This window comes from Microcaecilia unicolor, chromosome 3 (assembly GCF_901765095.1).
Source record: "Microcaecilia unicolor chromosome 3, aMicUni1.1, whole genome shotgun sequence".
NCBI lineage: Eukaryota > Metazoa > Chordata > Amphibia > Gymnophiona > Siphonopidae > Microcaecilia > Microcaecilia unicolor.
The window spans coordinates 199,108,212-199,121,450 of record NC_044033.1 but is presented as its reverse complement, the minus strand read 5'-3'; the positions used below and the strand labels follow the sequence as shown (position 1 = coordinate 199,121,450).

The following is a 13,239-nucleotide window of genomic DNA, read 5'->3' as shown; positions in this document are numbered from 1 at the left end:
ACGTCCTCTCCAGACCAGTCCAGAATTCCTGTCTGGGATCTGCCGGGTACTTCCAAGTGACCTAAAATGGCTGCTGTCAAGAATGCTGGGCAGTCTTGTCAGTTTGTCAGTTAGCCACCTGTGTAATCAGGACTTAAAAACAGCTGCTTGGCTTATTCTAAACCTCTATCCCACCACTTCTCCTTCTAGGGCCACTTTGGGAAGGTGAGCCTGTATTGTTACGACCCCACAAATGACGGCACCGGGGAGATGGTGGCCGTGAAGTCCTTGAAGTCAGGATGCAGCCAGCAGCTCCTAACCAGCTGGAAACGAGAGATTGAAATTCTGAAAACCCTCTATCATGAAAACATTGTTAAATACAAAGGATGTTGCAGTGAGCAAGGTGAGGGGGGAGAAGGATTTTGTACCTGTAAATGCAGTGGAATTAATGCCGAAAGCTCTGAACTTTTCAACATTTGCATAGGACTGATGTTATCTGTCTCCTTTTGCAAATGGAGATGAAAGGAAAGTGTGCCAGAGCCGGTGGTGGGAGGCGGGACTGGTGGTTGGGAGGCAGGGATAGTGCTGGGCAGACTTATACGGTCGGTGCCAGAACCGGTGGTGGGAAGCGGGGGGCTGGTGGTTGGGAGGCGGGGATAGTGCTGGACAGACTTACACGGTCTGTGCCCTGAAAAGGACAGGTACAAATCAAGGTAAGGTATACACAAAAAGTAGCACATATGAGTTTATCTTGTTGGGCAGACTGGATGGACCATGCAGGTCTTTTTCTGCCTTCATCTACTATGTTAATATGTATGTTACTATGTTAATGCTGAAAGTTTGAGGTCATGAGTTCTAATCCTGGTTCTCTTGGTGCCTCTGTAATAATGTGTGTGAAGAGACTTTCAGGGAATTACATAAGAGTAGCCATACTGGGTCAAACCAATGGTCCATCTAGCGCAGTATCCTGTTTCCAAACAGTACCTGACAGAAACCCAAATTGTGGCAACACTCCATACTACAAATCCCATGGCAAGCAGTGACTTCCCATGTCTATCTCAATAGTAGACTATGGACTTTTCCTCCAGGAATTTGTCCAAACCTTTTTTAAAACCCAGATATGCTAACCACTGTTACCACGTCCTCCGGCAAATAGTTCCAGAGCTTAACTATTCGTTGAGTGAAAAAAATATTTCCTTCTATTTGTTTTAAAAGTATTTCCATATAACTTCCTCGAGTGAGTGTCCCCTAGTCTTTGTACTTTTGGAACAAGTAAAATAATCAATTCACTTCTACTTGCTCTATACTACTCAGAATTTTGTAGACCTCAATCATATCTCCCTTCATCCGTCTCTTTTCCAAACTGAAGAGCCCTAACCTCTTTAGCCTTTCCTCATACGAAAGGAATTCCATCCCCTTTCTCATTTTGGCTGCTCTTTTTCTGAACCTTTTCTAATTCCGCTATATCTTTTTTTGAGATACGGTGACCAGAACTGAACACAATATTCGAGGTGAGGTCACACTGTGGAATGATTTTTGATACTGTTTCACAGTAGTTCTATTATTAGGTTTCAATCTACTTTTTTCAAGTTTACCTCATTTATTGTATTTATCTGTATATCTGAATGAATATCTGTGTGACCTTACGTATTGGTGAAGAAAGGAAGAGGACACAAGCTCGCTGGCAGGGCACAGGGAAAAAGGGCGCTGTCTCTCTCCTCACAGCACTCCGAAAGGTGGGCAGAGGCTGGGACCAGTGAGCAAAGGGCATACGTGACAGGGAACTGAATCAGGCTAGTGGGATAGCGCACATTATACTGAAGCCAGAGTCGTAAACTAGCTTCGCCTCCCGCTTAGAATGCTGCAGCCCATTTTCTCTTGAATCTGGCACGAAACGATCAGTCTGGGCGACTTATCTGCCTCCATTATCACAGCCCTATAACCCCTTTTCTCCAGCGACTTCCACGCCGTTTCTGTACTGGCCGCGGTACAAATGCATTCACTCTGGAGTTACGGCATTCGTCGGCAGAAGCTAGATTATCCTTCCTGAGCGTGTGCTCTCACTGTGCTCCCCCTCATGCCACTTTCAAACCTTGAACTGTAATTCACATAGACACATTGACCTTTTTCAACATATGGGTGGAAACAGATTCCTAATGTTGCTACTAATTGGGTTTCTGTCAGGTACTTGTGACCTGGGTTGACAACTGCTGGAAGCAGGATACTGGGCCAGATGGACCATTGGTCTGACCCAGTTTGGCTATTCTTATGTTCTTAGAATCCCTTGTTTGACTTTTCTGTCTTGGCTAGATTGTAAACCTTCTGGGACAGGGGATTGTCTCTGCACACACCATTAATATCATTCTCTGTGTGATGTTTGTGCATCTTTCCCTGGTGCTGTCCTGAGAGAGAGATTGTCTGGTGTCTTTTATGTTCTGTCTTAATGCTCTCTGGTTTATGCAGGTGAAAAGATGGTACAGCTGATCATGGAGTATGTGCCCCTGGGAAGCCTGCGGGATTATTTACCGAAGCACAACGTCAGCCTGGCACACATTCTCCTCTTTGCGCAGCAGATCTGTGAGGTAACGGCTTCTCTGCAGTGCGCCAGCCGCACGGCGCTCTTCCTACCTCTGCCTGGCATCCCAAACACGTGTAAAGGAATCCCAGCGCACACGCCTTCCCTGTATTACATCTTGGAATGTGCTCACCTTTATCCACGTGAACCGCGCTGCACCGTAGTCTGCAATGAGTCCCAGAAAGTTTTCCAGTGCACCTCTCTGACGCCCTCTGTTAGGCTCAGTTCTGTGTTTAAGTTGCATTGCTCTTATGGGTATATATTTTTTTTCTATCAAAAAGATTTCAAGGCCTCCATTGTGCAGTGGTTTGAGTCATTCCAAGTGTCACTGTGTTATATGTTTGCATGGCGCTTTCTTCCGTGGGCCTCTTTGGCGATTGCTGATTGGATTAACCTGAGTTTTTTTTGCACTGAAGGGATCTAGGGGTGATTTTCTGCTCACTGGGCGGCCGGAGTTCACAGCTTGTCAGAGTGGGGGTTGGGGTGGGGTCACACACTCATTTTTACAATGGAGACACACACTGGTAAGAATTTAAGGCCTGTGATTGCAATTCTGGAAAAAGCCCTGGCACGTGACCAGACTAAAGTGAGTCGGAAGGAGGAGGGAGATGGGGGGGTGGGAATCTTCAGGTCAGCTGGGAATGAAGGGTTATAGCACCGGATCCCAGTTCTAGCCAATCTGAGCTGGAGGAATCGCAGGGTCAGAAACGCCCAGCGTCTTAAATTTTAAACTAAAAAAGGAAGGACACTCAGGGGTTTGGAGACGAATCTCGAGAACCAACTACAGGTGACAACATCAGAGAATTTCTATTGAGCCTGAGATATTTTTGAAGTTTCATCGCACTCTGGAATATTTTTATGATATTTTGTTATGGTAGTATTATTTGGTTCTTGAATGTTGAGCTTGGCTACCAATGCAATCCAAAAAACTGGGCCACTGCTTCCAGAAAATCTATAAACTCTCAAACAATGAGCAGAGTTATTTCCGCAAAGTCTCCAGTTTTTGAAATAATGGCATAAAACACTAGATTGTTCTTTCATATTTTGTAATATTAAAAAGACCTGTACAGAAAAAAAAAAAAAGAAAACGCCCAGCGCTGGAGGTCCGAGTAACAGATTTGTGGATTCTCTGTAGGGCATGGCCTACCTGCATTCTCAGCACTATATCCATCGAGATCTGGCTGCCAGAAACGTGCTGGTGGAGAATGAGAACACGGTGAAGATCGGAGACTTTGGCCTGGCCAAAGCCATCCCCGAGGGCCACGAATACTACCGAGTCCGGGAGGATGGAGACAGCCCTGTCTTCTGGTAAGGACATGGTGCTCTAGCTTCAGGGTATCTCTGAACACGTGAATGCACATTATTTTGCTGAGAAAATCCTGGGCTGTTCCTTTGGGTGAGAGGGGGTTAGGTTGGGTTGCTGTGAGCTCTGGATTTATAATCCTGCTTGTTGATTCTCTTTAAACCCCCTTTGCCTGATCCCACTTACCTGATTTTAAACTTTCTTTTCATCCAGCACACACATTTCATTGTCAATGAATGGAAGGGGAGAAAGGGAGGGAGAGAGAGCACAGGAACCTGCAGTGTTATAGAGAGGGGGGAGAAGGGAACAAACCCTCCAGGGAGTGTGGGCACATATGCCAGGCTGTGTTGCCCTCTTTTATTCCTTTGTACTGCAATGCAGGGCCACCGAGAGGGGGGGCGGGGAGGGGGCAAAATTACTTGGGCCCGGCGCCGGGGTTTCTCTCTCTCTCCGGCTCCTGGCGGGACCCAGGTGTTTACATCCCGACAGGAGCAGGAGAGAGAAAACTCCAGGACTGGGCCCCCCTTGGAGGCTGGGGAGGACCCGGAGGAGCAAACACTGCAGGACCTCTGGTTTGGCAGGCGGGGGTCCACCCCAGGCCCCGCCAGCAGAAGAGGTCTTCCTCCAGTGCTGCTCTTCGCTGCATTGCCTGCCAAGCGGCTGCTTTTCCCTTCAGGCCGCACATGCTCGCTTTTGAAACCGAGCATGTGCGACGTAAGAGAAAAAGCAGCCGCAGGGGCAGGCAGTGCGGCAGAGGAAGGAGCGCTGGAGGAAGAAAGACCCCCTCGGGATCCCCGCCAGCCAAGGAATTTGCAGTTCCGGCAGGCAGCAGCGGCGGTGATCCTGGGGGTGGGGGCAGCGGCCCTGCCCCTGGCCCAGCTCAGTCTTTCGGTGGCCCTGCTGCAATGCTGGGTGGGGTTTGGGGTGGGGGCTGGGCTGTGCCTCTTGTCCCTCTTATGGTTTTTCTCTCTTTCTTGTGTCCTGTGTAGGTACGCGGTGGAGTGTCTGAAGGAATGCAAGTTTTTTTATGCTTCTGATGTCTGGTCCTTCGGGGTGACAATGTATGAACTCCTCACTCGCTGTGATTCCTATCTCAGCCCCCCTACGGTGAGTCTCTCAGCTGCACGGTCCTGCAGCATCCTTCAAAACAGACAGACCACGATTGAGGGGTATTACCCATTTTGTGGTTTAGTGCCAATGGCCCACGATACAGCATATGAAAGTTAAGTTGGGGGAACCTCAGGAACCCGTTGTTAAAATCATTTTATGACACTTGAGTGGAGCAGAGCAGGTAAGAGCCCCTCAAGAGAGCACATCGCTGCTTGTGTGTACCTTGTGCAGGCCTGGAGCTCACAGGTCATTTCCGATGCCTGTATTTGGATAGACCGACCACTACCCCTCACTCAGATGACTGTACGGAGTAGAGAATGACACAGGGACAAAGTTTGTTCCCGTCCCGTCCCCGCAGGTCCTGTTTCCATCCCCGTCCCATCCCTGCGGGCCCTGTCTCCGTGCCCGCAGGTTCTGTTCCCACCACATCCCCGTGGGCTCTGTCCTCATCTGCAGAAGCCTTGAACACATATGATTATGTTTCAATAATTTTTATTAGGGAGATCACAATAAACAAATCTAAACAGTGCTTAACTTCCTCTCTGTCTTGTAATATAGTTAACATATCTTCACTAGCAAGCACATTGGTGATGTCTATGGATCCACTTATCTCTCCAGTAACTTTTACATTTTAATCCCCTTCCCTCCCTCCTCCCCCCTCTCCCACCCTTCCCCCCCTGCCCATTCGCTGTCACAGTCTCTTATTTTGCAGATCCCATACTCTAAGTGCTCTAGAGCCATAGTCACATGTTCATTATTTGCCCCTTGGCCTGGGATGTCAGCGTAAGCCAAAACGGGGTCTAACAGGCCAAAAACATCCGAACAACAGGGGGCCGTTGAGTTCTCAATCTCGTTCTCTCAGTATGCAGCAAGTAGATCATCTGCCCTCTCCACTGAGCTACTGTGGGGCCCTCCTCCGACAGCCACGTCCTCAAGATTGTTTTCTTAGCCACCATTACTGTGCGCAGTACAAATGCTTGGCGTCCCCTAACTGGGGGCCCCGAAAACCTTAGGTGCCCAAAAAGGAGCTTAGCATCTAAAATCCAGCTCGAGAACCAAATGGCACTTATCTGTCCACTCACGTCTTTCCAAAACTTCTTAATGCGTGGGCAGCCCCAAAACATATGTCCCAGGGTCGCTCCCTCCGCTGAGCATCTGGGGCATGCTCGGTCCAGTGAGGCCCCCATATGGAATGCCCTCCGGGGCGGTATGTATGCTCTTAGCACAAACTTAAATTGTAATTCCCAATAGTTTGCTTGGTCTGTGTTCCTGCGATATCCCAGGAGGTGCTCCCGGATCATTGTAGCAGTTATTTTAATCCCCAGTTCTTTGAACACGTATGATTATATATCTTTTTATTCAAGTATAAAAAGGAACAATATGCTGTGCAACTGTTGTTCTAAATCACAAATAGAAAACAATAATAAAAATAAGCAACTCGTCTTCTTAGAAGTTGTGCAGGAATATACAGGGTCCCCCATGCAAATTTTGCTAGTTGTGGCCAGCATGTTTGCTTGTTTTTCCCAAACAAAAATCAAAATATTGTTGTCTGCATCACTCAAACATAAATAACAGTCCAGTTCATTAACAGGCTGCAAGCAGAAAATGCATTTTAAATTCTTGGGCTTTTCTTTCCCCCCCCCAAAAAAACAAAAAAACTAAATGTGCTCTTGATAAATAGGATGGCCCTTGGCTATTCCGTTTAATAACAGTGTAAAATGATTATCTCCTGTTTTGTTGTTCACTGTTTGTGAAAGGTTTATCAAAATTTACACCAGAACTACACAAAACGTAACTCTTTATTCCTGATTCTTCAAGCTAGTCTACTATGATTGACGTTTTATCCAATTACCTTTTATTTCTTATTAGGAAAATGAACTTTATTTATTTGACTACCTAATTCCACTTTGCCACCTCCATATTTTAACTATGTATTTCTCTTTTCCGGAATTGGTGATCACCATAACGGAACAATTGTAAGCCACATTGAGCCTGCAAATAGGTGGGAAAATGTGGGATACAAATGCTACAAATAAAAATACAGGAACAAAGTTTGTCCCCATCCCCACAGGCTCTGTCTCCATCCCTGCCCCGTCCCCATCTCCATGCCATTCTGTAGTACAGAGCAGACTCCCCTAGTAGGCCAAGCCTAGCCTGTGCAATTTGATAAACACTAGGGCAGCCTGTATTTTCAAACCACTTCATCCCGTTTCTACTGTTAGGAAAGCACATTATCAGACAATTCTGAAAATACACCATAAAGAAATATTTTTTAATGCAAGGTTTTGTGGGGGCAGATAAGATGGGTAGAACTGGAGATTGTACCAATAGTAATACACTTGACTGCTTGAAGGGGGGGGGGGGGGGCGTTTTGCGAGGTTTTCAGGGTGTGTCTCAGAGAACTGCAAAGAAAAACTAGAGAGTGACCAAAAGCGCGTTTTACATTTTCTGCCGGAACCGAATCTGTGGCTTAAATTCGCTTCTCGATTTTGGCTGAAACTAAAACTGCCTACTACTACCTCGAGTCAGTGCTATGGCGTATGGCCTATGGCCAGATCCAGCCCGTTCCTCTCTCTCCCCCCCCCTCCCCCTCAAACAAGAGTAGTCTTCCGCTGTCAAAATGGCTGCCATGATCTCCAGCAACGGTCTCATGGCAGCCATTTTGAGATTAGAGCCAGCATAGGTAGAACTGACTAGACCACCAGTAAGGTAAGACCTGGGGAAGAGAGGGAGTGGGGCATAGTTCTGTTTTGGGGAGGGAGGGGAGGCTTCTTTTGTTTGGGGGGGGGGGGAACGACACTATGGGGTAACAACACAAAGTTTTTTTAGTTTCAGCAGAAAATGAAACAAGGCCAAATACCGAAGCTGAAACCAAAAATTCGGTTGACCGCTACACAAAACAGTAATATAAACCGTACTGGGCACATGGAGCCTTCCATTCTGGCCTCAATTCATTTTTTCTGTCTGTCTGTTTTGTTTTTTTTTAATCCCTACAGAAATTTCTCGAGATGATCGGGGTCACCCAAGGTCAGATGACAGTGTTGAGGTTGATAGAGTTACTGGACAGGGCCCAGAGGTTACCGTGCCCAAAGGACTGCCCACGAGAGGTGAGGCCCCCCCTGAACAGATTGAAGCTCTCCTTCCATTATGTAGCTAGCTTCCCGTTATTTCAAAACCTGTGGGATATTGTGTCCCTCAACCAGCAGGTGATGGACACAATTATCCCACAGGTTCTGGAATAGTGGGAAGGACTAATGGAAAGAAAATAATCAGGTAAGACCTAATTTTACCTTCCTCTATAAGCCAAGCCCCACCCCACCACACACATCCTGAGCGTTTCACAGTACTATCATCGCTTTTGAAGATTTCTTTCATCATTCCATCTCTCATGTTCTCTGGGGTCTACATGCCTGGCTGGCACAAATGAGACAGGCAGCATTGCACCCACTCAATCAGGGTCTAGGATTTCATGGCTATCATGCATTATTTGGACAGCAAGCTGCTGTTTAGTAGGTACTTTCAAAAATGCAAAATAGCCCTAGGTGATATTGAAAACTGTTTGGGTGAGTGTTACTGCTGTTCTTTCTCCTACGATGCCATGGGTTGGGCTGCAGAATGAGCCTTCTGTTGCACTATCTGAGCCGGACTGAGGAACGACCGGTGCTCTTGCCGTGTTCTACTTCCTCTGCTTCCCATGCTGATTGGGTGGGGGGAGGAGGAGGAGGAATATGGTAGCACATCAGGCCGCGTTGCCTTCCTCTGCCACGGCTGATTCTTTGAACCTTGGGGCTCGTTGCCACAGATGGCCGCAGATGCTGGAGGAGGGACGCTGACCGATGTGTTGCCTTTCCCCCTTCTCCTGTTTTAACTCTATATTCATTACACAAGATGTGATCGCTCTGGTCACCAAATAGCTCGAGGCGAGTTACAGTAAAACATTCAAGCTACGAACGTGTAACGGTTACCAGACTAGCACGTTAATTGCATTAAACGTCTCAATCTAAATACCCCTTTGCTTTCCTCCAGAAGAAGCTCCTAAAAAAGCTTTTTGATCACCAAGTCTTCAAGGCTTTCCAATTTGTGTTTGAAGGTGGGGAGGGAAGAAAATTGCTGGAAACCGGCTTCAGAGGGAGGGGTAAGAGAAGAGGGGCAGAGGATCGGGGGATTTGTCTCCTGCAATTCTAGGCCAGCAAAAAGGGGGTCAGAGTGTCTGCAATAGCAGCAGTGAATCTTTACCTGTGAGAAGGGGTGGGAGCAGAGACGACAGCTCGGGATGTATCCTCCGCCTCTTCCTCCTTCTGCCGCAGCCAGCACTTGTGATTTATGGTGTATCGCTGGCATCAGGCATAAGAAGGGGAGGATGCGGCCTGAAACACTGCCCTCCCACTATCTCTCCTGCTGACGAGCGGATGGGGCATGACTGAAGGCCGAAAGAGTGCGTGAAGAGGTTGCGGGAAGGGAGGGAAACGTGTCCTGCGGTTGTTGCAGAATTTGCAAACTCTTGCCTTTGAATCTTGAAAACTCTGCTACAAGAAAGCAGGGGCTGTGCAGTTATGTAACGCCTTTCAAACTTTATAGTTCTGGGCTTGTGATGCTGGAAACTAAAGAAACATTTTCAGAAGACCTCAGCTTGGCGGAGTCACGGGGCAATCTTTGGTTTTAGCCTCCACTCTCCATTCGTCACTGGTCTTCAAGCATATTGTTATGTCTTTGTGTTTTATATAAATTTTTTGTACTTTTAGGTAGTTTCTTTTAGAATTCAAAACCTCAATTGCATGCAACATTTAAACAAAAAAGGTTTTTTTTTGTCAACTTATAACAAATTAATGCCTCAGTAGCCCTTAACTTAGATAAATCACTTCTCAAGGGGATGTTGTTGGCTGACACGACATCATGTTTCACCGTTTGGCTGCTTCGTTATGTCCCCGTCTCGGTATTATACCATTCTTTACCAATGTAAGATGGCCCTTGAGAAGTGATTTATCTAAGTTAAGGGCTACTGAGACATTAATTTGCTATGTTGACCAAAGAAAACCCCTTTTTTCTTTAAATGTTGCACGCAATTGAGGTTTTGAATTCTAAAAGAATACCTAAAAGTACAAAAAATATATATAAAACACAAAGACATAAAAATATGCTTGAAGACGAGTGAAGAGTGCTCCATGACTCCGCCAAGCTGAGGTCTTCTGAAAAAAGTTTCTTTAGTTCCTAGCATCACAAGCCCAGAACTATAAAATTTGAAAGGTACTATTTGATGGACTTGTGCTAAATATATGAGCTTGAAGTGAGTTTGCAGTGTTATGTAATGCCTGGCACAGACCAGCTGGCATTTCCTTCAAACCGACCCTTCTTATAGGCTGGAATAACTTTATCAGATTAGCCTAAGATGATGCTGCAAGTGAGCTGTCTGCCACAGAGGGCTGGTCTCTTGAGCTGGACTGATTTTATCCAGAATCTCTAATTCCCCTGCCTTTCTGTTTGTTTCATTCCTCAGATTTATCTTTTATTGAAGAACTGCTGGGAGTCGGAGGCCTCTTTTCGGCCCACCTTTCAGAACCTCATTCCCATCCTGAAGGCGTTCCATGAGAAGTACCAAAACCAGGCCCCGTCTGTGTTCAACGTGTGCTAGGTGGGGGGGGGGGGGGGAAGAGTGGATCCTCCTGATTTTGGGGTCGCCTCTCTGACGACGACCTCTATGCTTCTGACCGGGAATCACTGGTGTCAGGCACTCGAGATGCCGGGGGCTAGGCCTCGCCACGGTTGTTCGGTTACTTGCTGCTCATACACTGTTGCGTTGCTGTAACCTGTGTGGTTGTCACCATGTACATTGGTTTGTCTTCGATCTGTTTCAGCTGTTCCACATTTCAAATGAAGAGCGGTCTGCAGGTGGAGTAAGACGCTGAAGGCTGCTAAAATGACTTTGATCGATTTTTTCCTGCTGGACGTCTGAAACTTCCTTTTTTTCTTGAATGAGTAACAATTTTGGGACTGTATTTATTGGACAATTTTATTTGTTTATAAATGTGAATTCTCTTCAGTGGGAGGGTACCAGTCCTGGTGCCTGACTGCTTGCTCATTCTGGCCTCGCAGATTTTGCTGTGATACTTTCACTGAAGGCTGCAACGTGAGAAAATGAGGGACAGGCCGCTGCTGAAGCCTGCGGTCACACTATTGGAGAACCCCCACCACCACCACAAACAGGGTCAACAGGCTGCCATAGTGTGGAAGAGAACAAGGAGGGAGGGAAATATATATAATATTAGTGAGGGGCTGCCTTGCAGTTCTTAGAATAGAGACTCCCTTGCCCCCCCACCCCAGGAAGGCAGCATTGCCTTTTGCCGTCACCATATCTTCCCTGATCTCATACGTTGTGTGCCCTGTGGAAGACAGTGCGAATGTGGAAAGGTTTAGCCATCAGCTACCTTCTGTGTTCATTTTTGTACGGGAAGAGGCAGTGTGTTTGTATATAAAGTTCTGGCCTGATCCGTCCGTGTAGATAGGATTGTATAGAGCGAGAATAACGTGTGTGTATTAAGTGACTGAGTGAAATGTTCACCAGCAATGGCCTTTAGTATTAAGACATAATCCAAAGAACGGACACCCAGCTCACAGCCCGCAGGACTGAGAAATGCAACTCCTCTGGCCGCTTTTATCATTGAAAAATCTCGTGTCTTGAGGAGTAAAGATGCAATTTGCCTGTAGTCTCTGTCCCATATTACTACCAGACCTCCGTCTGCAAATATTTTTTGACTGGGGCGGGGGGGGGGGGGGGGGGGGGGGGAGGGGGGGAAGAAGGGGATGCTGTGAACATCCCAGGCTTTGGATGTGGAGGGCATCTTGAATAAGTTAAAACAATTTACAGGTTTGTCTGCCGCCAAGGGACAGCTAGCCATGACAGTAGAAAGTTAAGTGACCTTTCTGAACTCTGCTGCAGAGCAAGAAATGCTGCTAAGCCAATAGGAGCTGGATAAACACAGGAATCTCCCATCTGCCTTTCGGTCTTGCCGTTCACTGTGAGACTTCTCATGTGCACACTTGGCACAGGTGTCATCCTCAAAAGAGGAGTCATTTTCAGATAGAGCGCTGCTGAGGGCGGGATAAGATCCATACTTAATCTGTTTTACAGTGCTACATCACTATACTGCAGTGATAAATATTCAAGTACAGTGTGATCTTGCCCAGAAGAGCTTACCGTCTGAAGGTACTAAAGGCACTGGGTCTTCCTCAAGGAGTGTTAGAGGCAGGATTTGAACTAGGGCTTCCCTGGTTTGCAGCCTATCACTCTGAGCAGTAGGCAGCAGCAAGGGACGGTGGGGATCGAAAACCAGTTTGCTTTCCCACCACAAATGTTTTTAAAGATTTCTGCCTCTTTTATTAAATAGAGCAAGTCCTTCGCCAGCAGGTCCTGTGTTACCTGAGTCCCATTTTAGTGCTTCGTCTGAGGGTGTGGGATCATAAGTCACCTGGTCAGACCTGTAACCGTGTGTCCCCTGACGTTATCGCAGGGTGCTTTATATTGCATTATGGTCTGTGAGCTGCTCTTTGGGCTGTAATAACACAAGACTCAATCAATATAAACATTTTCCAAAGATCACATTACACCCTTGGTTAAACGTGTACGGTAGTGAAAGCTTGTATCCTTTGGCTAATTCTCGCACTGCTTCAATGAAAATTACTGTGATCATCAAACAATCTGAATTTCTTCAGGACATTGTAGAAGTTACTACAGCTCTTTGTTGTTAAAATCCTGCTTGCCAACCCCCCCCCCCCCCCAAAAAAAAAAAAAGTTCTCTCCTTTCTGCCTCCTCCCCCATAGAAATAACCTATGTAATCCTGCAGTACAAGATAGACGTTTCCATTTTTCAGACTTGATGAGTGATGTGAAGGGGGGGGGGGGGGGGGGGCAAGCTGTCTGTTCCCCCATGTTTACAACTTTGAAATGAATGTCCCTTGTATGGTGATCAGTGTTTGTGGAGGGAGTAACTAGACATTTAGTTGGGGAGAGGCAGGCAGGGGACAATATGGTACTTTTCCAAAAGATCCCTGGGGGGGGGGGGGCAACCGAGGCTGTCCACGCTTTCTATTTGCTGAAACGCCAAAAATGTTTCCCACTTCCCTTGCATGGTGTGAAATGATTCAGCTGGGATGATTTCTTGTTGGGTGCTGTCCCCAGATGTGGAAGTCTTTTGAAAACATGTGACCTTGTGTGGACTGGGTTCTGTAAAGCTGCTGTAATATAGTAACTCCCCCCCTCTCCCCCCACCAACCAAAA

General features: G+C 46.8%; 1 protein-coding gene across 1 annotated transcript in view; it reads left to right on the top strand.

Moving 5' to 3' along the window:
- The window catches only part of TYK2 (tyrosine kinase 2), a 46,986-nt gene extending 34,250 nt beyond the window's left edge, over window positions 1-12,736 (top strand). Inside the window, 6 exon segments of the mRNA XM_030197078.1 lie at window positions 190-382; window positions 2,443-2,561; window positions 3,690-3,862; window positions 4,847-4,964; window positions 7,964-8,074; window positions 10,462-12,736. Coding sequence (XP_030052938.1) covers window positions 190-382; window positions 2,443-2,561; window positions 3,690-3,862; window positions 4,847-4,964; window positions 7,964-8,074; window positions 10,462-10,596 — 849 coding nt within the window. The 3' untranslated portion in view covers window positions 10,597-12,736.
- Window positions 12,737-13,239: the final 503 nt, after the last annotated feature.